Source organism: Micromesistius poutassou, assembly GCF_964030765.1.
Source record: "Micromesistius poutassou genome assembly, chromosome: 22".
Taxonomy (NCBI): domain Eukaryota; kingdom Metazoa; phylum Chordata; class Actinopteri; order Gadiformes; family Gadidae; genus Micromesistius; species Micromesistius poutassou.
In genome coordinates, this window is record NC_140292.1 from 930,277 (window position 1) to 957,631 (window position 27,355).

Below are 27,355 nucleotides of genomic sequence, written 5' to 3' on the forward strand. Positions count from 1 at the left end.
CCTACTTGTGGTTATTCTATATATAAATCGGACGGTAGCTTGATTTTGTATTGCATACTGTGCAATACACATACATAAAAAATAGTGTTATGTCCTGTTAGTTCGTTATTATATTTTGTATGAATTGGAGGATGCGACGACCTCGTGTGGTCATTGGCCCGTTGCTGGTCCCCTTTGCCCTAGTGAAGAAAAGGACGTAAGAATTACGACGCTGATGTTTGATGTCAAACAATACTACAAAGTACAAATGTATTGGAATTGTTCAAAGTAGGTCTACATTATATACAAAAAACAAAGTTATTTTATATAGAAATATGATATACCCTCAATAATGGGTTTTAGATTTACATTTAGGGTATTTAGAAGACGCTTTTATCCAAAGCGACTAACAATAACTACTTGTCCATGTAGTCATGGACAAGTAGGGGGACATCCTGAATGTCCCCAGATTGCCTTCTCCATTATCAACACAAGACAAGTATGTAGCCATTTGTACATTTTTATTAACAAAATTAAAAAATAACATTTTTGTCCTTGCTGGTTCTGGCAAAAATTGTGCTTATAGCCGGAAACCCATGAACAGGAAAAAGGTTTGGTATATACGTTATTCTCTTAGATAATACTGGGTGATTGTAAGTACCACAAATAAAGATACGCAAGGCTGTCGGCAGTAAAAACACTTTAACAGAGAGACTAACGCAGCCGGACATACGTCTGGTTAAAAGCCGTTACAAGAAGGTTCAAAATACGTAATACATCGAGGCAAGTCAAACACTTTTGGTTTTAAATAATAACTCAACGAAGATGCAGTCAAAGATAACATAAAATAATGGTTGGGGGTTAAACATTAAGGTTATGGTCGTCACATTCTCAGTTCATGCAGTTCAACGAGAGAAAGGGGGAGAGAACGAGAGAGAGAAAGAGAGAGAGAGAGCGAGCTCAATATTCTTGGTAATAGCTGAGTGGCAGGCGGCCTCGTCATCACGTCTTCACACCGGGACGTCGTCCTGACCTCCATTGACCTCTGTGACCTCTGTCATGAACACGTCTCCCTGCAGCATGTTCTGAAACCCAACGACCACATGACCCCTCAGACAACATCCTGGCCAATCAGCAGTGAGCAGCTGAACACTGCCATTGGTTAAGGACTGGTGACATCACGCACTCGGACTGATTCTCGACTGCTGTTGGTTATCTGCTGTTGGTTATCGGGTCGTCTCTGAAGGTAAACAAGTGGTTTCCATGACGTTAGGCCGTCCTGTTTGTTCTAGCAGAAGATGGAGGTGCGGCTCAGAGCCCGGGCCGGAAGTAAACAACGGCAAGAGGCGGAGTTACGCCTTGTTTCCTGTTTGGAAACTAATTTGTGCAAGTGGATGAAGCTCTTATAGGGAGGTTTTGGTTTGTGTATTTCCACAGTGGCCTGTGGTCTACACAGTGTTGATGTGAAACCTTTAGAGACATTTCTGTTGACAGTTCACTACCGCTTGACGAATCTGTGTGTACAGATGTAATCAAAAGCAAAACGCCCTTGATTAACCCACTGCATCCACTACTGTTAACTGGTTAATTAATACCCTTATTGTACCCTTATTGAAGAAGGGTCTTATGCGGTATTGGATGAATTCTACTCACCGTTAAATTATTAATCTCCTCAGAGAACACCCCGATCTGTCTGACGGTGCCTTCAGAGTCCTCCATCTGCATGGAACACACAAGGAACACACAACAAACAACGTCAAACGAGTTCCACTAAATAAAAAGGACTAACTCACCACGACTGTCTGTGTCACCGGCCCGTTCCAGGTACCTGCTCCAGCTGGCCGTAGCTGTGGAGGCCCTGCTGGAAGCTGGCGTTCTTGGGCATCTCCACGTCGATGGGACACACGTAGTCGCTGGTGTCCTCCGGCTGCTTCCTCCTCAGGGTGCCGAAGCCCCCGAACGAGAGCCTCCGGGGCTGGGGAGGGAGAGACCAGGGGAGGGGTCAGAGAGAGACCAGGGGAGGGGTCAGAGAGAGAGACCAGGGGAGGGGTCAGAGAGACACCAGGGGAGGGGTCAGAGAGAGAGACCAGGGGAGGGGTCAGAGAGAGACCAGGGGAGGGGTCAGAGAGACACCAGGGGAGGGGTCACAGAGAGACCAGGGGAGGGGTCAGAGAGAGACCAGGGGAGGGGTCAGCGAGAGACCAGGGGAGGGGTCAGAGAGAGACCAGGGGAGGGGTCAGAGAGAGACCAGGGGAGGGGTCAGAGAGAGACCAGGGGAGGGGTCAGAGAGAGAGACCAGGGGAGGGGTCAGAGAGAGACCAGGGGAGGGAGAGACCAGGGGAGGGGTCAGAGAGAGACCAGGGGAGGGGTCAGAGGGAGAGACAGGGCCTGGGAGAGACAGGACGGAGCAGTACCTTGACCCTGGCGGTGGCGGTGAGCAGGGTGTAGTCGGGGTTCTCCAGGCAGTCCTGCTTGCTGCGCCCGGCCTCCGAGCCGATGAGCAGGTGGAAGTGCGTCCCCAGGTGGCGGCGCAGCAGCGTCTTGCTGGGGGGGATGTTCAGCAGCAGGGCCAGCGTCTCCACGTTGAAGCGCGGCTCCAGCACCTTCAGGGAGGAACGATTAGAGGACAGTTAGGGGGCGACTGGACCAGGGCGGGGAGGGGAGGTAGGGGCCCGGCATCAAAACACGACCAAAGACAAGCCAAGCACTTTTATATGATTGTACTCGGATTAAATAATAGTCGATAAAAATGTAGGAGCCCAAAATACCGTTTTCATATGATTGTTCTTATAATGATGTGTGTATTGGTAACAGATGTGAGGGACGTGAACAGTGGTCTGTTCATCTTTGTAGTCTATCTAGTACTAAAGAAACTACAATCCAGTTCCAGACCGTACTGCCATGAATGAACACATTATATTGCGCACAGAATTAATATTTTGCGTCCTATTCGAAGCAAGTGAATGAAAGAATAAAAAAATAAAGATAAAAGCCCTGAAAATAAAGCTCCCATGGTGCTTTTCTCCATTGAAACAATGGGATTCAATGGATTCTTCTGCTTCATGCCACAAACATGACGCACAATCCTTGTTAATTTGCTTTGGGCTCCTGCTGCATCAAAGCACGTTCCTGAGTCACCCTCTCTTCCCTCTCCCTCCCTCCCCCTCACCATGAGGCCTCCCTTCCTGTCCTCTCTCTCCCTCCCTCCCTCTCTCCCTCCCTCCCTCCCCCTCTCCATGAGGCCTCTGTGCCCCCTCTCTCCCTCCTTCCCCATGAGCCCTCCCTCTCTCCCTCCCTCCCTCCCCTCCCTCCCTCCCTCCCTCCCTCCACCATGAGCCCTCCCTCTCTCCCTCCCTCCCCTCCCTCCCTCCCTCCCTCCCTCCACCATGAGCCCTCCCTCTCTCCCTCCCTCCCCATGAGTCCTCTCTTCCTCCCCTCTCCCTCCCTCCCCTGCCCCTCACCATGAGTCCTCTCTTCCTCCCCTCTCCCTCCCTCCCCCTCACCATGAGTCCTCCCTCCCTCCCCTCTCTCTCCCTCCCTCCCTCCCCTCCCCCTCACCATAAGGCCTCCCTCCCTCCCTCCCCTCCCCCTCACCATGAGGCCTACCTCCCTCCCTCCCTCCCCTCCCCCTCACCATGAGGCCTCCGTGCACGCCGCTCCCCCTGAGGTTGGGGGCGTACTCGGCCAGGTCTACGGAGCGCAGCCACTCCATCACCCTGTGATTGGTCCACTGGGCGATCTCTGCCGGGGTGATGTTGTTCTGGAACAGACGGAGGATTCAGAGATCAGGAAGGCAGTTCATTAAAATGGTCCCCTGCACAATTGCTTTTTTTTAATGCCTTTTAAAAAAGACTCTACGGTGAATCTTGAATTTGAACAGCTATATATATATATTGTATCTTTGAGTATTGGATGACCATATATGGCAGTTTGAAACCAGGCTCGTAGCATTTAGCAGATAGCTAGCCGGCCTCGCTCGCCATTAGCCCAGTAAATGCAGAAAAGCCAATGGTTGTAAGCATGGCTGACGTCGTCTTGTGTTTGGGGTGCGGTCCCGGACTCCTACCTCGTCAGACGGCCGCCGGCGGAGGCAGTTGGGCTGGTAGCGGTTGAGCCGCAGCACCTGGACGGCCCGCTTGATGCTGAGGTGGTGGAGCACGCTGCCCACCTTCAGGGACAGCAGGTCCTCCTGGGGACGGACGGACGGACAGACGCAAGGCTCAGACATCAGCCCTCTGCTTTAACGTTTGAATCACACGTCTCCATTTCTCAAAAAGGACCTAAATCTGTATACTGTGGACCGGTGAACCAATGATATCCGTCGCAAGCATGGGAGAGACATGAGTTTGCTCATGGCTTCTGAATGCTGGATCATAACGTTCTGTGGCCTTAACCAGCGTGATGAGAATCAGGAGTCGGCATCATTGAATTTGCAGACAGAAACAGCGGATCAAACACCACAGGTTTTGTTTGGCGGATCCAAGACTTCCTCAAAGATTAAAAAAGAATTTCCCCTCGGGGCCAATAAAGATTCTGAACAATGGAAACATTTACAAACACAAAGTGAATTCAAATGATATTTGTTTGTATGAGATTTTTTTTGTATCCGTTTGAAGTGAAAGCACACTGCTTATTATCAGTAGTTCACGAGCGAAAAGAAAAATTCTGCATGACAGCATACCGTACAAATATACGCCCATATGTGGACACAATGCATTCCTCTCCTCTGTACGTACACACATTGACCTCCTCACCTGTGGTTAAAACTGTATAAGGGCAGACCATACCCTGCACCTTGTGATGCATTCCTCCCTCCATTCTCTCGCCGACACCACATTCTAACCAGCAGCCCCGCCCACTTTGTCAGCTGATTTCTCTACGTCTTTTACTGTCTTATTTGTCTTCTGTGCTTTTTTTTATTTTTTATTTCTTATTTATTTATTTGACTTTATTTTTCCTGTTGTGTGATCCGTTTCCCCTGTTCCTTGTACAAATGTAGTGCGATACAGAACGTAATGTTTTTTTGTTTGTTTTGTTTTTCTCCACGTGACAACAAGAACAGTACCACAATAAAGTGATAAAAAAAAGAAGTGAGGAACCCCGCTGCTCACCACAGTCATGTGGTGCAGCATGCGGCCGTCGACGCGGGCCTCGTCGAACTGACTCTTGTACTGCGGCAGGCCGATGTCGTCCAGCCATCCTGAGGGGGAGGGTCACCAGCTTGATTCAACTTTATTGACACACTTTGGTTGTTTTGAGCACAAAATTCATAAAATAGTCGCCCTTATTTTCCGCCTTTTTAAAACAAAAATCAGTGTCACTTAATGGGTCAAATCTTTAAAACAGTTTTTCAATGTGATATATTACATAATATTTTATACATTCTAATCGTTTGCTAACACAGGAGAAGACAGACGTGCTTTGCAGCCATTCTTGCGAGGCACCAAACGATCTCATACCAAAACAGACAAATCTGTTAAGCCGATTAGACCGTAACGGCATTCTACTTGGTTCCTTCTAATCCCCCCCGAAAAAGGAAGCCTTTTGTGACATGCATTTGAACCCTTTGAAAACGACTCACGGGTGACCCAGTTGTGGTTGAGTTTCCCCTGGAGGTCATCCTCCTCCGAGCCGCCCACGGCCTGGAGGGCCAGCTGCAGCTTCTTCCTGTGGAGGGGGTTCCTGATGCACAGCTCCTGTAGAGGCAACCCACAAGAGACGCGATACACCTCACGTCAAGCCCTTCATCATACGACTTTGAAAACAGAACGTTTCTGTGTTTTTTGGTTTTTTTAAACGAAGTCCTCATACATGTGAAGTCTTGGCATGACACTGCTCGGAATTAACGCCGGATTAAAGGAAGTCACTTCCTTCAGTTCAAAAGGTCTTCTTTTTGTGGCCTCTCTTTGTGTACAGGAATTAGACCATCGACAAAACACCCAGCCGGCCTCGCTACACTAGTTCTCGTCACACACTTGAACAGCCGGTTAGACTGGTATAGAACAACGTTACTGAGTTTCTTTATTCCAAAAGTCTCGCCGACTAGGGGTGAGGCTCAATCTTACACACTGTGCTTTTAAGATGATGATAGCACTTTCTCAGACGGTCCATCGGTACAAGTTCAGCGACACGTTATTGAAGAGTGGTGAAGCACCTGAGCCGATCCGCCTTAATTAATGATTTCACTTATTCCAATCAATGATTCATCGTTTCCTTCAAACCCACCTTCTCCAGGTCGCTCTGCGTGGCCTGCAGCAGCGTGTTCCCCGAGCGGATCCACTCCTGGCCCTGGGCCACGTACTGCCCCAGCCCCACGGCCTGCAGCCAGCCACACACCTGGTCACTGCTCCACTGGGGGAACGGGGCCTCCGCCGGCCTGGGACACACACACACACACACAGGAGGGAGACACACACACAGGAGGGAGACACACACACACACACAGACAAAGGAGGGAGACATACAAACACACAGGGAGACACACACACAGAGACAAAGGGAGACACATACATATAGGAGGGACACACACACACACACACACACACACACACACACACACACACACACACACACACACACACACACACACACACACACACACACACACACACACACACACACACACACACACACACACAGGGGAGGGGGGGCACGCACACAGGGAAACACACACACACACACCAAATTATTTGATTTGAAGTTCAAAAGAAAATTTGCCTTAATATTTGTATTAGTGGGAAATTCAGCCTTCTGCATTTGAAGTCTGTCACGAACATTGGGGCTGCCACGCAGCGCCGCGCCCGGGTCCCACCTCCAGGAGTGGCGCCCCTGCCTTGCTCATGGCCAGGGCAGCGGTGTCGACCTGCATGCTTTGTGGTGTGGGAGTAAACCGGAGCCCCCTGAGGGAACACGGGGTCTCATTCAGCCTACCCTCCGTCTTGCTTGAGGTCCTGTGACCAGCCGAGGCGGGGTCCCGCGGTGGCTCTGACTCCGCCCCTTCTAAACTCTGTGTTTGACGAGTCGTCCACGTTCAACGAGGAAGAGTGGCTCCTCTTCATCCTGACAGAGAGAGAGAGAGAGAGAGAGAGAGAGAGAGAGAGAGAGAGAGAGAGAGAGAGAGAGAGAGAGAGAGAGAGAGAGAGAGAGAGAGAGAGAGAGAGAGAGAGAGAGAGAGAGAGAGAGAGAGAGAGAGAGAGAGAGAGAGAGAGAGCTCAGCCAATGACATTGTGGGTATAGGTGATTGGCACCCATTTGGATCAGAACCCCACGGTTGCCCCCGGCGATGCGTTACCTGCCAAAGAACTTCCTCAGCCCCTTGGTCTTCTTGCGGGTCTCCGGCGAGGAGGCGGCGTCCGGCCCGGTGTGGGCGGAGCCACGCGGCGGCGGGGGCGGGGCCCCGGCCAGGTCCAGGTGGTCCGTGCCCCTCTGCTCCGTCTCAGCTGGAAACAGGAAGGCGTTAGGACCACAGAGGACGGACACACACACACACACACACACACACACACACACACACACACACACACACACACACACACACACACACACACACACACACACACACACACACACACACACACACACACACACACACCACATGGGTGGGTGGGGGGACTCCAAAGACCCCCCCTCCGACCCCCATCTCCCAGGTCTCCTAGGAGACGGGTGGACCCATGTAGACAGACCCCCATGCTGGTGAAGACCTCCCTCTATAAGGAGCTTCAGACTCCATAGAGGTTACAGAGTACGAGCTGCCCTGGGTTATGGGGTAGAACGCGTCTGAGGAGGCTTAGAGTTTAGAACCAAGACGGCCCGCCAGGTGACTCAGGACGTTCACAGATGGTGCCGACTACAAGGAGGAGGGACAACTGGACGTCGATTGGTCGGGCCGTTAGCCAATGAGCTGAGAGCAGACAGGAAACACCTCACACACCCGTAGGAAGAAATAGCAAAGAAAAAACACCCTGGGATTTGAATAAGGAACGAATATATTCAATTGTTTTGAAAGAAGGTGGAGGAAAAGTCCATCAGAGGACAGTTGATGCAGCAATCCTGACCATTTACTCTGCAAACGCACTCAAATCCATCTGTTTCGTTTCCAATGTGTAATTTGTTGGTTTGGCCAGTAGATGGTGACATTGCGACATCAGCGCTAATCCCAGCCTACATCCAGTTGTGCCCACCCCAGCGCAGCCATACTGCAGCCCAGCCACAAGCCCCCCCCCCCGTGGGCACCAGAGACCTACTGTACCTAACAGCGGAGTACTGGCACTGCGACTGCGATCTTCCACGTTTTCACAAACGGCAAACAAAACAAAGACATTATGAACAATTTACCATCAACAAGTCTAAAACAATCACCATTGTGCTCAGATTTGATCCCAGAGACTAACTGATGACACAGATCCTCGACCAAAGGTCTGTCTGAAGGATGTACACTTCAGACAGATATATACTGTATATACTCAATTACTTTCAGGAGTTTCGTATGGAGCAGCAGCTAGAGAAGCAGACCGGACCAATGCTGCAGCCATGCAAGAGATTGAGAAGAAATAACAAATAAAACGTATAGAAAATAAAATAACAATTAGAACGGAATACTGCAGTGATTTATAATTTCATTTGTTTCGGGTATACTTCTTATCTTTTGCCCACAACTTTCTTAAGTCGCACTTTCAATGGTCTCGGGGGTGACGCGTGGACAAGCGTGGCCAGCAGGGGGTGCCGCTGCTCTCCGACTCACCCAGGTTTGGAGAGCTGCCCGTGCGCTTGGCCCCGCGCGACTTGAAGAAGAAGCCTCGGCCGAAAGACGAGCGCGCCTTCTTGGTGCCGAAGCTTTCATTCTGTAGCGTCGGGGAGGCCGAACCCTCCTGACTGTTGCCCTGCAACCGAATGACAGAACGCACGCCGAGTGAAATACTAACTATATTTTCAATCAACTTTCTCTTACTTTTATTTATTTTGCACATCGTGTTTTCTTTTCGAAATCCCTCAAATAACTTTTTCGAAATCCCTTCCACCGACCGTCTCAATCCAAATAACTTCCACGCGTGAGGGACGCAGTGCCACAGAGTGACGGTGAACGGTGACACAAGAGCAAGTCTAACCACACTGCAGTTACATCATGACACCACTAGGTGGCACAACTCGACAACCTGACAGCCTGATGTCCTCATCCATTCTGCAGTGGTCCCCACTGGTGCTAAGTCTAACCACCACGTCAAGGACCACTAAGGGGCGAGCAGAAGACTTAACTTAATGGATTTCAAGTCACTTAAGGGTGTTCTGTAACACCCTTGAGTGTCAGTCCCCTCATGTCTTTAACATGAGGGGACCGCTGGGTTGTGAGAGGTTGACGGCGCGGCTGTGTGGGAGTGGGAGTGGGAGTGTGTGAGACTGAGCCAGACGTGTGTCAGACTGTGTGTATGTGATGTGTCTGTGTGGTTCAAATAATGAAGCATTGGGCTACTGCCAAGTTTGATTGGTCAGAATAGATATGTCGGAAGTACATCGGAAACGTCCGATATGCTCCTTGTAGAATTCCATTGGCCTATCGGCACATATGACATTTACCGATGGTTTTCTGTTGTGTCGCATCAGTTATCAAAGTTGTAATCGTGTGAAAGGTTCGACTAAAAGTTGTTTGGTGAATTTGTATGATTGAATTTGTGTTCATTCAAAGATAATGTGATGCAGTTTAGAATCGGTTTAGAATCGGTTGAATCTCTTTCTTTATAATTATTAAGTTATATTTGTTACCCTGGCACGAAAGGTGGAATAACTATAAACAAAATAATAATGATCAAGTATCGGCATCGGGCCAAATTGTCATGTTAAACATCGATATCAGCTCACAGTTTCACAATCGGTGCATCTGTTCTTCATTTGTCTGCACTTTTTAATTAGTTTAGGTCACAGTTGGGATATGTCAGACGCCCACCTGGTCAGCACTGATGGATGTTTGGGCCACGCTGCTGGACTGAGCTGCTGAGCTGTGGGGATGAAACACCAACAAACACAAGTCAGTCCCAGCATGTGGAGGGAAGTGACTCAGGACTGACGGAGGAACCAGGAAGAGCTGAGACAATAGAGGGGTTAGGGGGGGGTTACCTCTCTGTGGCCTGCTGTCTCTCCCGGTCGAGGGCGGTCATCTCTGACAGCACCGCGATGCAGGGGCTGGACTGAGAGGGAGACAGGCAGGGGTAAAACACACAGACAGAGACAGAGAGAGAAACCGAGAGACACAGACAGACAGAACGAGAAAGAGAAACCGAGAGAGAGACAGAACGAGAGAGAGAGAGAGAGACAGACAGAGAGAGAGAGTGAGACAATGACAGGAAGAGACTGAGAGAGAGCGACAGAAAGAGACACGCAGGAACTTAATTTAAAGTGACACGACAAGATAAGTTCAACCACAGTAGGGAGACTTTATAAAGACGACATCACTTTAAACAAAACCAATAACAAACGGCCGTCCCTACTAGGGTGGAGGTGTGGGGGTGGAGGTGGGGGTGGGGGTGAAACACATCTTTTTTTGTTTCTCTCAGGAAGTGGGGGCCACGGGGGTTCCGCCCGTGTGGCGGAGCGCCGGTTGTTTTGACGGAACGGCGTGTTTACCTCGCCGGAGCTCCTTCCTGTCCCCGCGTCCATCGCCAGGACGACCTGCGCAGTCTCCATGGCGACGGCAACAGACGGATTGTCGGAGATGTCGTCGTAATCGGCCTCGTTCAGCCTCTCTTCTGCGGGAGGACGAGAGAGAGAGAGAGAGAAGTCGGGGGGGGGGCGGGGGCGGGGGGTTTAATTACCGGGTGTGGTTTATATAAATCTGCATTGGGTCTAATAAGGCCGTAGGATGGGGGAGGGTGTTGACAGGCGTGATTCTGGCTGACCTTTCGTCAGCTCCGGCCCCCCCCCCGCACTGGGACACCGTCTCCAGCAGCTCCTCGATCCGCCGGTCCTGTGAGGCGGAGACGGGAACGTTAGGGAGCTGAGAGACGCTGCGTTCGTCTGCTTTTTTGGGTACGACTTGGTGCCGTCGCAGAGGGGAGGAGGGGGACAGAGTGGCGCTGGGCCGGCGTGCCACTGAGCCTCTGCGTAAATCATTTGCGAGAGCATCTGTTTAAAATAAGCGATGGCTGCTGTTCAGCTGGGCGGCGGCGGCGGCGGCGTCGCTATGACATCACGTCTCCGTCCCGGTCCAGCCCCGTACCTTCTCGCTGTTGGCGGACCTCAGCGACTCCAGCGCACTCTGCATCTTCAACATTTCCATATCTAGGATAGAACAGAAACATCAAAGCCGTTCATTGACACCGTTATCAGTGACGTTAAGGGTAATATCTGGTCGCTGGGGGCCTCGCCAACCCCAAATTCAGGGCCAAAAAAACAAATTCCCAGTGCACGGACCAATGGAAACTGGGGTATTCATCATCATTTAGGGGATTAGGACTGGATGTGTTGCGTCGCGTCTGGCCAGTGAAACCGGAGCCCATAGCCACGCACCAATCACAGTCCTTTCTGTAGTTGACTGGCTTCCGATTCCCCGTTTGGGCCGTACTCCGAATGCGAACACTGGAACGCTGAACGTGAAATTCCGCATTCAGTGTCCCATCAATCTGCTAGCATTTAGAACCAAGACGGAACCAAGATGGCCTCTCGCTCAATAAGGCCCGTGGATACCAGCGGGATAATGAATATGTATGCCATGTACGTAGGCGCATGTGTGCATAGTCACATACATATCTCCATCGAGTGCACATCGCTCTATATAGACGAGAGGAGCGATGAGGGCAGACAAACAACAGCAGCTGTCTCAAATGGCGCGCATTGTACAGTCATTTACTGCGAGTGCAGAGCCCAGTGAGAAGCTCCCAGTCTGCTGCACTTAGTGAAAAAGGGCAAAGTGCGGCCATGGAACCAAACCATCTGTGAACGACCGCTCTTGGCTCCGGCCCGTGCCAGGTGATTTCACTCACCGGGCGGTGCATCACAGGGAACAACATCTGGCGAGGCACGGAGCCAGTTCGAACCGGTTACGGCATCGCGTGGCGTGTTTGTGACGCCGTGTCCCTGAGTCTGTACAAGCGGAGTAGCACAACGGACAAAGCACGGCGAGGTCCCCGCGCACTGAACTGAAGAGCGCTGGACTTAATCGGCGTCATTAAATCAGACGTGTGTTCAATGCCTTTGACGAGCGGGAGCAGGGTGAGGTGACACGCACCCACCCGCCGTACCCCCCCACCACCCAACGTACCCCCACCCACCCACCCACTGTACCCCCACCCACTCACCCCTCCCCTGGCACCCCAGAACCTCGGCTCCATCAGTCAGGGGCCGTGAGGGAGTGGGACCCTCCTGCCCTGACATGTGTGTTCATACATCAACACACACACACACACACACACACACACACACACACACATGGGGAGGAATGTGGCTGCTGTCTTCTCTGTGCTGTACTCCCACTCACCGAGGGGGGGGGGGGGGGGGGAGAGAATATTTCCATAATGGGGGGAACTCCCGTTTTCTCAGAAGCTGCCACCAGGATTGTGGAATATAACTACAGCAGGAAGGACTCTCCGGGCAGGGGGGCGGACTGAGCTGTCCATTGTCGGAATGTTACGGGACGTTTTGTATTTTTTATTTTATTCATTATATCAGAGCCGTAGTGTAATTGCTACTAAATGAATCCCACACACTCACAGAATAAAGAGTATCGTCAGTAGAGCCTAGCTAGACGCTCCTGCAGCCGTCTGTCTGTCTCACCCGTCTGTCTGTCTGTTTGTCCATCCCCCACAGGATGAGCTGCAGCTGGTCCACACACACACACACACACACACACACACACACACACACACCTACCTTTCGCGGCGTCGGGGCCCCCGGCCCCCAGCCTGGCGCTGGGCTCCTTCAGCCTCCAGAGCTCCCCCTCCTGCTCCCCCAGCCGGCCGTGGACCAGCTGCAGCTCATCCTGTGGGGGATGGACAGACAGACAGACAGACAGACAGACAGACAGACAGACAGACAGACGGGTGAGACAGACAGACGGCTGCGGGAGCGTCTAGCCTCGGATCACCGCTGAGGCTCTAGGCTCTACTGACGATACTCTTTATTCTGTGAGTGTGTGGGATTCATTTAGTAGCAATTACACTACGGCTCTGATATAATGAATCCTAATGGAGGCACCGCTTTAAAAAAACACTCGGAGGGGAAGGAGCTCTGTGTGTCCCGAAAACAATAGGAGGTCAGAGAGACACCGAACGAGAGAGAGTGAGAGCGAGAGCGAGAGAGAGAACTTGAGACTTACAGCTCGCTCCCTGGGGAGCAGTGAAGCAGTGAAGCAGTAGAGCAGAGAGGAGGGCCTTTAGGGGGAGAGGTGGAGGAGCAGAGGGCTGGGCGACACCACCACTGATCGGGGGTCCACGGCCCACTTAGGACCCTTCGCGGGGGGGGGGGGGGGGGGGGAGTGTGATGAGTGGACAGGGGGAATACGGCGGGGGGAGGAGGGAGCGGGGAGGAGAGGGGGTGAGTGGGGGGGGGGGGGGGGGAGTGAGAAGGAAGGAGGAAAGGGTTCACTAGAACGCAAACGTAACCGAAGACAAGCAGGAAAGAAGGAAATGGAGGGGTGGAAAAAGAGAAAATCGCATCAAGGAGTATTCTGGGTCATTATGTTTTTGTGCGTTTTCTTTTGTCTTGATTTTTCCATTATGTATTTCTGTACGTTTATTATTCAAGAATATTTTTAAACATACTATTATTCCATGATTTCTTTCAGTTTCTATGTATATGTGGCAGGGGTCAGACCCGGTGAGGGACATTGTTATTCCTATTTCATATATATATATTGAAAATACAACTGTTGGAATAAGTATTCTGATGAACACACACATGAGTGTGTGTGTGGCGGTCTCTGTTGTGTAGCCATGACCGTGTGTGTGTGAGTGAGTGAGTGAGTGAGTGAGTGAGTGAGTGAGTGAGTGAGTGAGTGAGTGAGTGAGTGAGTGAGTGAGTCAGTGAGTGAGTCAGTGAGTGAGTGTCAGGGCGCTCACGTTGGTGGCATTGAGCTTCCTCTCACACTGCAGCCTTTCATTCTCCTCACAGCTCAGCCTGAACCTCAGCTCCGTCACTTCCTGGTAGAGACCCTGGGGAGGAAGGACAACTCCTATTACTCAGCGCTGTAGAGTGTGTGTGTGTGTGTGCGTAAGGAGGAGGTGGGCTCTGTGTGTGTGTGTGTGTGTGTGTGTGTGTGTGTGTGTGTGTGTGTGTGTGTGTGTGTGTGTGTGTGTGTGTGTGTGTGTGTGTGAGAGGAGGGGGTGGCGGAGCAGTAGTGTGTGTATGGAAGACATTTCCTCGCAGGCCAGAGTTCACAGGGGGGGGGGGGGTGGGGCAGTAAACCAGACGTTTTCAAGCGTTTTCAAAACAACTTCTTGGGAGAGAATATTGGGAAGGACTGGGCAGTACGGCAATATTATGGTTGATCTTCTTTCAATGGTATTCTATTCCATCGTCATGTCCAAAAGTCTAACTTGGTTATGATTAGTTATGCCCGCCAAACGATCAAATATGAGGTCTGAGTGAAAACATATGGAAGTATGAATGCATATGAATGCATATCGAATGCATATGAATGCATATCGAATGCATAAGCATATCATGATATTCACCAGCATTATACAAAATTCAACATGATTATGGTGATCCCAAATCTAAAAAGGGCCGTCATAGTGACTGAAGTCGGACAATCTTCATTGAAACCAGCAAAAACCATTTAAAGTTAAATATAACTTTTCATTACAAAACCAGTTGCAGATTAGTAATGGTGCTGCAGCCGAGGGCAGGGCCCAGAGTAAACACCTGCCTGGATGGATTCACAAGTAAACAACTCGAGATTAAATTCATATTAAAGCAGTTGCTCAGACTGTCCACTCTGGGAAAAAGACAAACTTATGAAAGGTAATTCTGCACCCTGGTCGTGAGGGCACTAGAATTTTATTCAGGAATATAAATGATGTGCAAATTCAATTTTATTGATCCAGCACAAAGCAAATAACACACAGGTGGGCGGATTGAAAGGGATAGGGTTTTTGAAAGCGATAGTCCCCCGCCCCCCCACCATAGTGGAAAGGTCTAGCCAGCCCCACGTGACAGGTCTGTGGTTGCTTCATCCAAGACAGGCAGAGCCCCGGCCTCCCGTTTATTGACTTTAAAGACACTGACTGGCTGGGTGCCAGCACTACTAGACTCACACCCCTCGGGGGTACGGTTACACAACAGCTACACAACCATCTAATGAAAATCAGATCCATAGGCCATGATGTGCTACGACAGGTCTGTGTGTAAGGCGTGTGCATAGTGCGCGTGCATACCTCTGCGTCTTGCCGATCTCTTTCCAGGTCGCTCAGCTTCACCTTCAGTCTGGAGAGCTCCGACATGAGTTCAGTCCTCTGGGTCTCCAGGGTCGTCCTGGTAGTCAGCTCCTGTGGCAAAATAATCAGTTAGTCGAGTTCCACAGAAATACAACGGCTGTATGTAAAGACGTGACTTAAGATTAGCAAAGACAGTTTCTTTACTTAGGAAAACTTTACGGAAACGTAATTCTTCATGGAAGTGGTTACAACCTGACCTTTTAGTTCAGGTTCAAGTCTTTTACTGTCAGGTACACACATTCGCCTGAGAGCCAGACTAATCTTGCTCCGGCAGATGCGTCTGGCCCCCTCCTGTCCAGACAGGCAGCAGACCTGGCCTGACTCATACCGATCACAACATCTTATACGGGGCGGAGTTGAAATGATGGGATTGCGTTGAGGCACCAAGATGTCCCCGTTTGATGGTTCACATCCAATTCTGATCTACCCAGTCTATCAAATTGTGTCTGGAGGCACCCTTCATCTGCGCCTGTTAATAACTCTCAGAAATATAAAATGAACCAAGAGGGTCCAGAACCTAAACTGTACACACCATGGTAACCTCATAGATGGCAACATAATATACAAATAACAATAAAAGGAATACATTGGAGGGAATGCTCACCTGCTGAAACAGCTGCTCTGTGTTATTTAGCTTCTCCCGGTGTTCCGCAAGGCACCTATCTAGATCCCTGATCTTTTCCCCCTGGACCTCCACCTGGTCTGTGAGGACGCTGACCTGTAGGGGAGTTTCAGACATCGTAATGACACACACTAGCAGCAATCCCTATAATACCAACTTTGAGTGCAGTGTCCAATTTGCTTGCGTTGTAAAAATTGATCAAACAATAATTTAGAGTCAATATAACGGAACTACACACACCTGGAGAACAAGGCATTCTTTGTCGCTCTCGAGACGGGAAAGACGTTCCTGGTATGCGGCCTCGACCGACCCGAATCCATGGCCGTTACTCTGAAATAACAACGAAGGCAAGTCAGGATGAACACAGCTGCATCCCTTTTAGGTGTTTACCAACTTTTGCAGCATTCACTCACTCACTCACTGCCTGAGAGAGAGAATGCGGGTGCAGAGACAGTTGTTGCGACCCCGACGTTAAGAGGATTTCTGATTAAGGACATCTGTGCCGGCCTCCACACACACACATCCCAAATACACAAACACTAACCCTAACCCCATACACTACCATAAAGGTTCTCCAGCAAACAAAGATTACAAAACATTTTACAAGGGAGGCGGATCACACAGGGGTGCGATTTAATTTTTGGGCGAAAAGCACTTCCCAGTTCCAACTATCTTGTGTGATGAGAATCCAAAAGCAAACCATTCTCTCAGATTTCACAGATGGGAACCGAGGGCAGAGGGAGGGAGGGAGGGTGGTGTGGGGGAGATGGGGGAGGCAGAACTGAGACCTGGTGTGAGTCAGCTCTGGCGCAGAGGATGGAAACTATTTTCTTTTGGTGCTTCTATAGAAACTTCATCTCTCACAAGAATGCCATAACATTCACACCAGAGCACAAGATTCATGACGTGGGTCAATTAAAATAACCAGTGTCTGTTATTAAAATCACATAACTCACACATAAACACTGGAGATATATTAGAGACTAGCTTGCTCTCGGTAATCCATCTCTTTCTGTACAGCCATGCGCAAAGCCCTATAACTGATTCATACCGCAAACAAAAGGTCATTCCAATATTCACACATTATTGGAACTGGGGACTTCGAAAAACAAGAGAAATTGATGGGAAAACCGCTCAAGGGAAAGAGACATCAGGAAATCAGAGATTCTGGATTTCTTGTGACCTTTTATTCTAATGGTTCAGTACACCACTTCATATATAAATGGATTTGTACTATTGGCTCATTCAGCGGACACTTTAACAGAAAGGGACTTTTGGCGAGTTTTAGACGCACGCCCTGAGGCCCTAGCCTAACTTCCCCTGCTGGTTTCTTCCGTTGTTGCATGAACGGGTGCATGGCTGGGTGCATGAACGGTGCGTGAACGTGTGCATGGCTGGGTGCATGGCTGGGTGCATGAATGGTGCGTGAACGTGTGCATGGCTGGGTGCATGGCTGGGTGCATGAATGTGTGCATGAATGTGTGCATGAATGTGTGCATGAATGTGTGCATGTTGTAAAGAAGCTTTGAGTGGCCACAGGTTAGAAAGGCGCTTTCTGTATTCAGTACATTAACCAATAATTCATGGTCATTACAGACAATACCATAAACGGGCTGCATTCATATAGCACTTCTCTCAGCAGCGGCCAATTTAAGCGCTTCACAAAGACGTTCCCTCCCCATGGGGTGGTGCGTGGAGGCAGAGGGTGGAGGCCTACCAGCCGGCCTTGGTGGAGCCACTCCGCCAGCCCCTCGGCGGTGCTGTCGGGGATCTGGCAGCGCAGGTTGTCCCGCTCCTCGCCGTCCATCAGCTCCAGCGCGGCCCGCAGGTCCTCCAGCAGGTGCAGGGCTCGCATCCCGCCCAGGAAGGGGGAGGACGGGGACTGGCAGTCGAACAGCCCGTTGGAGTAGTCCATGGCCTTGGAGCCTGGACGGACACACACACACACACACACACACTTTAGTTGCAAGTTTGAAGATATGAATTATGCAACCAAAAGTCTCCCGCCCCAGTGCTTCCTCTTTGTTCTTTTGTCTGCACATATATTTGTATGCATGTGTGCGTGTACCAAGCGAGCGTGGCTGGATACATGCAAGGACTTTAGCAGCTGGGTGAAAAATGTTTACCCAAAGCAATATCTGCTGTGTGAAAGAACATTGCAATAAAGCTCATTTGCTGAGCTGTGGTGTCTGCTATCCACCAGAGATGATCTCCTGCACAGATTGCGTTCTTCACAAGCGAGGCCAACACAAACACAGGCACAAACAAACATTTAAAATGATAGGAACAAACGGCAAACCATTCCAACAGTAGCGAGGAGCACGCGTGTGCGTGTCTGTGCGCGTACGCGCGTGCGTGCGTGCGTGTGTTCAGTCGTCTCGCTCCTGTTGCAAAAGGGCAACGCTATAATTACACATATCAGTGGCATCGCGAGGACTCATCAAATCACTGCTCCGCTCATCTGCAGCTGGACGCGACCGACGGCGACACCCACCCAGAGGCCCCGCCCCTCCGCCGCGACACCCACCCAGAGGCCCCGCCCCTCCGCCGGCCACACACGCCCAGAGGCCCCTCCCCTCCGATGCAACACACGCCCAGAGGCCCCTACCCTCTTGACGGCGAGCGCCACAGACGCCGTCCGGTCGCCAGGTTCTTCCTTTAATAATCATCACTTTGCAGCGGAGCGTGCTCAGTGGAAAATGACCTCATGTCTTCTGGAGGACAGATCCATGAGTGCAGAACCAGCCGCTACTCGGCGACGCATCGTGTCTCGCTCGTTTGAGCACAGAGCGGCTGCACGGCGAGGGGAGAGACCAGAACAACACGTGGTCTGAACCGGCGTGGCGGCAGGAGGTGGACGTTCAGGGGAGAGCGCCGGGGTGGGGGGGGGAAAGAGTCATGAGGACGGGGCGCTGAGATTGTTTGGGACGATAAACCCTGACCCCAATCTGAATCGGTTTATTTTCTTCCACTATTCTTCCCCCGATACCGTTATCTTGTTGTTTCAGTCGTACCGGCAGCGACATGTTGTTGACTTGGATACAATAATCAGTTAACTAATACCTAAGCCCATGATGTAAAGCCCAGCTAATCATAGCTAATCCGAATCCGTTCCTCTTGTTCCGTCGAGCTGTTCCCCATTGATACTTGGAAGAAAACTAATTAAAAAGCAGCTCATGTCTAGCCTGCCAACGTGGTAAACAAGGTACAGCAGAGCCACAGAGTGTGTGATAGAGTACTGTATCTCAGGCCCACAACACACCTAAGCAATGTCAAATCAATGAGAAAAGTCAAACCAATCCGAGCAACATGACATTTGTATAAGCCACACATAAACCTTCATCGTGTTCGCAACTGCATTTGGTTACACTGTCCAAATCAAGTCAGTGGTTCCCAGAGCACCAAGCGATGAAGGCAGAGACCAGCAGTGAGCCCTGGTTTGATTCCTAAGAGCCAGGCGACAACCATTCTGTTTGTGAGGCTCCATGGGCAGTGAGTCAGAGACTAGCATGTAGTTCCTCTAACGGCCACTAGGTGAGTCCCGTTAGATGGAAGCAGAATGACCCTTCTCATAATTTCCTTCTCCTAATTCAAAGCCAAACATATTTGTTTGGTTAGGATCTCAGTCGTTGGTTCTTCTTTATATTATGCACTTCCAAGGTCCTGGTTGATAATTACAGGTCATTAAAAAGTTACTAATGATCTGTTCCTGGTGTGGTTGACATCCTTAAAAAGGAATCCCTGTTTGATCAACTTACATTTGGAGCCATTTGTTTTAACCCTACGAGATAAAGATAAATAAAGGCCGACCGGACTCAAAAGGCTTTTGTGACTCCAAACGTGGTCCTCATCTAGCATGCCAGGATCTATGAATATGCCCCCTAGAGGCTACGAAAACTCTTAATCAGTGTGGCAACATTCTGGAGTGAGTCTCTCCCTAATCTGTATACATCCGTGCCACGAGAATCCACATCATTAGCGAAAGGCTATCCTGTATTTTCAAACGTCCGCGCTACGAAACAAAGTCAGACACGGGCTCCACCAGCGCAGTAGACATCGCAGAATTGCAGGGTTGCAAAGGATTGAGGCCAGTTTGTTGCTAGAATACTTAATCAACAATATGATTAAAGAGAAAAAACATCTATGTGGTCACTAGTTAGCTTCATACATGAACAGAGACAACGGTGCCCCCACGTAGAGGGCGGGACCATTTCAGTCTCACCCTCTATGGGACAGTACAAATAGTCTTTCGCTGTCATTTTCAAAAATCAAAACAAATGGCGACACTCCGACAATCTGTGGACTTCAAATCGACACCCTAAAACGGTTGTGCGTAAACCGACGGGGCAAAGTCATGGAAGAGACGGCCATATTTCGTACAGTCAGGGTTGGCGGGGTTTGCGTGCTCAGAGGGTTAGCGCGGCAGCGGTTACCTGCTATGATGCCGTCCATCTGCTCAAGGGCCGCGGCCAGCATCTCGCTGGCGTCGGACATCATCTTCACCTCCCCGATAAACCTGAAGGGAGAGAGGAGAACATAATTAGTCCGAGCAGGGGGCGGGAGAGGAGGAGGAGAGAGCGAGGCGACCAGCTGCGAAGGAAGACGAGAGGAAGACGAAGACTTCTCCTTTACGGTTCCCTCAACATCGTTATCGACGGTGATAACCAATTACAAGGAGAGCCCGTCCTGCAAATGGAGGCTCAATCACTTACAAGTCACGTCTTTCCCCCCTGAAGGATGGAAGGCAGCGAGGCCTTTATGGGGGAGAGTCAGCTCACTTATGAAACACAGCAAGAAGCAAACAGTAGAAGGGAGCTCTGCTAATAAGCTACTGAAATAGATGTATTTTCCCCCTCTTGCGCACATCATTCTATTACGGGCTCCATTATGAGCGAAATTCATGCTCAGACAAGATATAATTTGCCGAATGTAATTTCATTACATGGAACCACAGTATTTTTACCAGGAAACTGGTTTACCAGGAAACTTTTACCAGGCACTGCTTGTAATATTGGAAGCGCATGAACTCAAGTAAGCATGTGTTTTATAACATGTGTTAACTAAAATGACACAAAATGTTCATAAATCATAAATTGTGTACCTTATAGGGAAGTGTGTGTAGTTAAACTGTATTGTGTGTAGTTAAACTGGATGCATGTCAACTCAAACTCTGAGGTTCAGGACTTGTGAAAAGTAGCATTGATTCAATTCCTGGCTCCGATTTCCGGTTCCATCCGTTCCACCGGACCTTAAGTTGGTTCTGATAAAGACTCATACAGCTCCACCCTGCTTCCTCATCCTGGGGTGTCATGCTGAAGTGGACTCATGAGCAGGAGATCTGGCGTACGACCCTACGGTATGCTGGTTCTCACACCTCCTTTCCAGCCAAGCCATTCCACCGACGCATTCTTAACGCCGGCCAAGGGAGTAATCAGAAAGAGTTAGGGGAGGGCTGGGGGGGGGCTGGAGGAGGCAGTGGGAGTGTGGGGTGATGACCGGTAGTGCACAGGCCTGTCAGCCGTCAGCCTCCACCCGACGTGGGAGGAGTGCTTCACAAACACACGGTTCAGGCCGGGGTGGCGCTTGGCAGTAGCCTGAGGCTTCGGCCCGGCCCGTCTCCCGCTGTCGTGAAGGTCCGAGGTTCCGACGGGGATCCTATCCAGAAGAATGGATCCATTCTATCAAGGGTGCACTGGCTTTTTCCGGGCATTCCCGGAATGTCAAACTTCCATAACAAAGTTGTGAACAGCAACACAGCCGCTGTGAAGGTTTCTGGGTCAAAGAAGCGCCCGGTTTCAAACACACGGTCACAAGTTTCGAGTTTTCCGGGAATTTGGAGCGCAGCGCACACATCAGGAGCTCACGAGGTCGTTGAAGTCTGAGACGGTGCAAACTGTATTCAACTGAAAAAAACAAAAAACCCTGCCCATCTGGCTTGTAGGAAAGATAGGGATTTAAAATTAAAATACAAAAACAAAAAAAAGGCTGGGATTTGTGTCTGGGAGGAATACAGACAGGCTCTACTTTATTTCCTCCCTCCTTGGGGTCAGACCACGCCCACTCAGGCAACTGCACAGCCATTACATGCACATGTAATTAAACTATGAGCCTGGAGGGGATGGAGGCTAGGGAGCAACACAAGGGGCCCACAGTGGGACCGTTAAGGAGTGCGTTGGCCCCGTTTGTTTCCATAGGTAACAGTGGGTCAGACGTCCTCCACAACGTTGCCATTTCTATAAAGTGCAGCACATACTTCAGAGAACACTGCAATAACTGTGAGCCTGTGTGTACTGCTTAATGTAATGTATAATTCGATTTGCATGAAGTGACACATAAAAACTGAATTGTTTCCGTCTGCATCAACGGCCGTTAATGTGGCAGTTGAGCGCAGAAGGGAATTTTGTGACATTCAGTGTATGGTTCCCATGGAAATAAGGGGGGGGGGGGGGGTGGGGGGGGGTGGGCGTTCCACCGGAATACAACTCTGTTACAGTTTCTTCCAGCGGTATTTCCGTAGTATGATGGAAAAATATTCCACACCGTAGTAAAATCCTGCCGGGCAGCTGCTTTTCTGTGGGAAAGGACTGAACTCTTTCCATCCGTTGTAGCTGTTAGCATTGTAGCTGTGTTACACTGGGCTCTATTATAAACCCAAAGCTTATCTTCTGAACAGGGAACACTGGGGGATGTTGATTAAGGCCCTAGATGTAAACTGATAAAAACATGTGATCAGACCGCTTTTTATGTCCCAAAACTTTATGTCCCGAAACGTCAAATAACCATGAATAATATGATCATGGCAATTCATTTACCAACAACGTGGACTGTATAATCAGTGGACTGCATGACGTCTTATTATATCCATGGAAATCAAATCAGCTTTTACTGCAAGTGATGTTCTGTTTCAGCCAAACACATCACAAACAAAACAACACAACACAACACAACACAAACAACCAGGACTACCAGTCAGCCTTGAGGTTTTAAAGTTTAAACTACATTGCTTTTTATGCCACATAGCCTCAATTTTCAACACAGAAAAAGCCAGGGGCAAAGAAATGTCAGTTTCAGCAGCACCAGGGACTATGTAATATATATCATCATCACCCCATTAAGAGCAGAGGCAGCCCTATCAAACCAGGTCTTATCTCCCAGCACCTGCCCACTCGATCGAACGCAGCACTGCAGTGAACCCGGCGGACATTCCTGAGAGAGTTAGCAGGAATGGCCCACACTCCCACCCAGCCCTGACCCTCGCCCCCTCTTCCTCACACCGGCGCCTGGTACTGACAGCACACACTCCCCTCCAAGTCAACCAGGTGTGGACCTCTCTAGTTCCCATAGGAGAGCCATAACCAATATCGCCCCCCCCCACCCCTCCCCAGCCAAGACTCTAACCCAATCGGAGACCTACACTAGGACCGAGTCTACGTCTGCATGTCTTTACACAAACGTAGGTTTTGGAAGCATATTCGGTGTACAAAAAAAAGAAAAGAAAAAGCCTTTGCATTTTAAACTGCCCTCCCTCATGTCTTTAAACTTAACCCAGGTTTGAAAACATATCTGAATCCAAAAAAGCAGGGAACACCGAAAATGTAACAAATTAATTAAACCGACCCATTTTTCAAAGTGCATGTAAAATTTCCATTTTCAAACCGGCCGTTAGAATGATAGACGACCCTCTCTCTGTTGGTACCGGGGCAGGATGGCCGCCCCCCTGCCAGCACATCGCTTGACACGTTGTGTTTAGTTTGACCCCAACTCCAGATGGGAGAACTTTAAGAGAGGGGGGGGGGGGCTGTGTTTAGAGAGAAAACAGGCCCAGGTAGAGCGACCCTGCAGAGTCACCCTCCTACACCGTCCATTACAGCGCACACACACACACACACACACACACACACACACACACACACACACACACACACACACACACACACACACACACACACACACACACACACACACACACACACACACACACACACACACACACACACACACACCCCTGATTGTGCCTCTTTCAGCAGCCCCCTTGGAGCCCGGCTCCAGCTGTGCTACAGATGTGGCCGTCAATCCCAAGTGTCTCTCAACACAGGACTTGACTGCATTAGGTTTGTGTGCAACATGCGTACGTACAGTCGGCTGTAGAATAGAGGTTCTCTTAGGGTTTGAACAGGATTTCTGCTTTTTCACCTCCTGGGATCTTTGCTGGGGTTGGACAGGAGCAGTTAGACCACTATGTTGTTGTTCAGTTATCCCCCCCAATACGTACCTGGTACTGGTAAGCATAAGCGTGCTGAGGAAAAATCCCCAGGTATCAGAGCATCAGCTCCAATTAAATACACCTTTCAATAGATGTAAACCTGAATCTATTTAGTTTCCTGTGTACCACTTTTAAAAGGCCCAACTCCAAAATAAGACATTTCCCGCTGATTTTACAAGCAGTTATCCTTTCCGATTCACAGTTTCTTCTGCCACTTCTTCAAATCAGGAGTGTAATTATCTCCGGGGCGACTGCACAGCCCTGCAGAAGAAGAAATTAATATTTTACATCAACCGGCTAATGCAAACTGGTAACAGATACATACCAGTTAGCATTAGCTAACCTGTAACAGGTACTTACCAGTTAGCATTAGCTAACCTGTAACAGGTACTTACCAGTTAGCATTAACTAACCTGTATCACTGAACCGCTCTGATCACTGAACTGAACCGATCAACAAAGAAAGTGTTGACTGCTCTTGTCTAATCCCGTCAATGATCACAGGGAACGGCTTTTGGCCGGCGGTGTGATATGAAGTTATGGATGCCGACCCTATAAGGTGATAGAGCCTTTGTTTAAACATGCAGTAAACAAAAAGGCCATACAAGGCCTGGCTTTGAAATGAAAGATAGCAGAGGGAAAGCCTAGTGTTTGTGTGTTGGGGTTGTATCAGTAGCCAACCACACACACACACACACACACACACACACACACACACACACACACACACACACACACACACACACACACACACACACACACACACACACACACACACCTCTTTGTCAGTGGAATCACATGGTAAGGAGGGGGAGAAAAAAAAAGGGGGAATGCTAATTTTTCACATGGCCCAAATCAAATCAACATCGAAGAGGAAGGAAAAGAAAGGATGAAGTTACGGTGGATTTGAGCCATCAAAGGACCTGCATGATGACCTCATACCTCTGGCAAGAAAATGTAAATGGATGCTGATATGTTATGTTTATATACCAAGATATAGTGGAGGGAGAGCCAAAACTACTGGGACTAAAACACTACTGTAAGACATTCAACAAGTAAGCCACTTGTTGACTGAAGTGGTGTTCTGTCTGAGCTGTTGTATTGGGCTCACTTGGGTTTGTATCGGGTCTCATGAAAGGGTAAATATGGCCTGAGCCAAGCATACACTCGGTGACCTTCACTTCACTGTGACAGACAGGAAGGCTTTCTGCCGGTTCTTTATTAGAACAAACCTCACGAAACGGTGGCTGCATACAAGAGAGTGTACCTTCAGGCTATGGATGGATATGTGTAATAAACATACACAAACCATAAGCCTTGTGTTTAGTAAGCCAACTAAACATAGGGATTTCACATTAATGTGAGATTTCCTTGCATGAGAAAAACGCGCACCCCACACACACAATTGTGGCACAAACACATTTCAACATTTAAAAAATGTACATCCACTAAGTGGGACACTAATATGTGTGAAATGTAAGTGACCCTATACTGAGTATGGAATATACCCAGACCACTTCCTAAACAGAGAGTGGTTATCAAAAATAAACTATGGAATTGGGTAATTTTAAGTAAATAGGCTCTACTCCTATTCTGTTACTCTATAACAAACAACTGTCTGTTTCCTGAAGAAAGCTTTATTATATTATTGTTGCTCTGGCTGGTATAATAATGAACTGTAATCAACACACAGGCGTCCATGTGAAGGGGGTCCTGGGGAGACCAAAGTCCATGTGAGGGGGGCCCCTGGTGGGACCAGAGTCCATGTGAGGGGGGTCCTGGTGGGACCAGAGTGTTGTGGTCGGACTCTCCTTTGTTTCAGCCTATGAATTATCAAAGATTGTCATCACATGACGAACTTTTATTTCAGGCAAACGCGCACTTTGTGGGGACTTTACGGTCACGTTGCACTTATATGATGGCTTGAGAGAAATAACGTTTTTTTTCTACTTTAATGTCCTTGGTGAGCTAGTATTTAAACAAATATCCCAAACAGCGGTTCTCGTGAAAGTTTTAAAATCAAAGTTATTTAAAAACAGCTCAACTTACCGGACGGTGAACCGACCTGGTGAGAGCAGAGCTTCGGTCGAGGGTGACCCTATTCCCGGTGTTAATGTCCCCGCATTGGCGTTCACCTCATCGTTTGAGACACATTTCCATTCAACTTAAGGACGAACTCCGCATTCCCAACTTTTCAGACGCACGGATTGCAATGCATGACAATTTACTACGCATGCGCGTTAAAGAGCCAATCAGAAGCGACCGGAGACGGTCTCCTACTGCTCCCAGAAAGATGATAAATCATATTAAATGGCCCCTCGAGGAGCCAATAGTGTCGGCAATATTGTACGGGCTAGGGATGTAGTTTGTGTTTGTTTGAAATGATGTATACCAACTTCTATAGATATATTTGTATGCTATACCAAATCGAATTGTATTAACTATTAAAATGCTTACTGGTATTTACCTACTTATGTAGAAGCAAAAAATAAATGGACGATTTCAACCTAATTTATCATAATAAGAAATAAGCAGACAGTTGAATTAACAACATATAAAGACAGAATTACTTTCGCGGTGAGAAAAGCAACGGTCCCACAGATCAAAGCGCTGGATCAGCAGAGGTCCACGCATCTGTCCTGCGCAGGTCAACCGAAAGGTGGGGATAGAGTTGTTCTGCTGGCGCCGTCCACACCATGGCCATGATGAACACAGCAAATCACTTACTGCATATATATATATATATTTTTTTTTGATTATTTTTTTTTTATTTATTTATATATGTGTGACCCACATTTTATACCATTATCTAGCTACTTTAAGTATTGGCACCACTTTGGTCTAGACTCGCAGAGAGCTATTGACCTGTAAAGTACTACTGGTGGATTCAGGGGTGCAGATCCGATGTCAGGATTGGGGGGGACACAAAAGTGTTTTTTGTTTTTTTTGCCCGTATGCAACTCATACCATGCCACCATAAATCACAACTTTGTAGAGGCTCGCCATATCATTCAAAAAGTACTGCACAGGGAATTATTTATTGTGCTTACCTTTCTTTTTCATTTGTCCTAAA

The 27,355-nt window shown here is 49.1% G+C and overlaps 1 protein-coding gene across 1 annotated transcript; it reads right to left on the reverse strand.

Annotated features, from left to right (window-relative positions):
- Positions 1 to 483: 483 nt before the first annotated feature.
- Positions 484 to 26,472, reverse strand: LOC311367984 (liprin-beta-1-like). The gene is given in 26 exon segments (XM_084486856.1): positions 484 to 1,064; positions 1,633 to 1,698; positions 1,808 to 1,954; positions 2,394 to 2,582; positions 3,614 to 3,739; positions 4,046 to 4,168; positions 5,091 to 5,179; positions 5,561 to 5,675; positions 6,205 to 6,355; positions 6,910 to 7,038; positions 7,271 to 7,418; positions 8,720 to 8,858; positions 9,917 to 9,968; positions 10,087 to 10,157; positions 10,594 to 10,710; positions 10,712 to 10,715; positions 10,866 to 10,933; positions 11,186 to 11,247; positions 12,835 to 12,943; positions 14,022 to 14,114; positions 15,339 to 15,449; positions 16,003 to 16,116; positions 16,261 to 16,350; positions 17,738 to 17,946; positions 20,454 to 20,536; positions 26,332 to 26,472. Coding segments are annotated over 25 exon segments (2,661 nt in total). The 5' UTR covers positions 20,518 to 20,536; positions 26,332 to 26,472; the 3' UTR covers positions 484 to 989.
- Between the last annotated feature and the right edge of the window lie 883 nt (positions 26,473 to 27,355).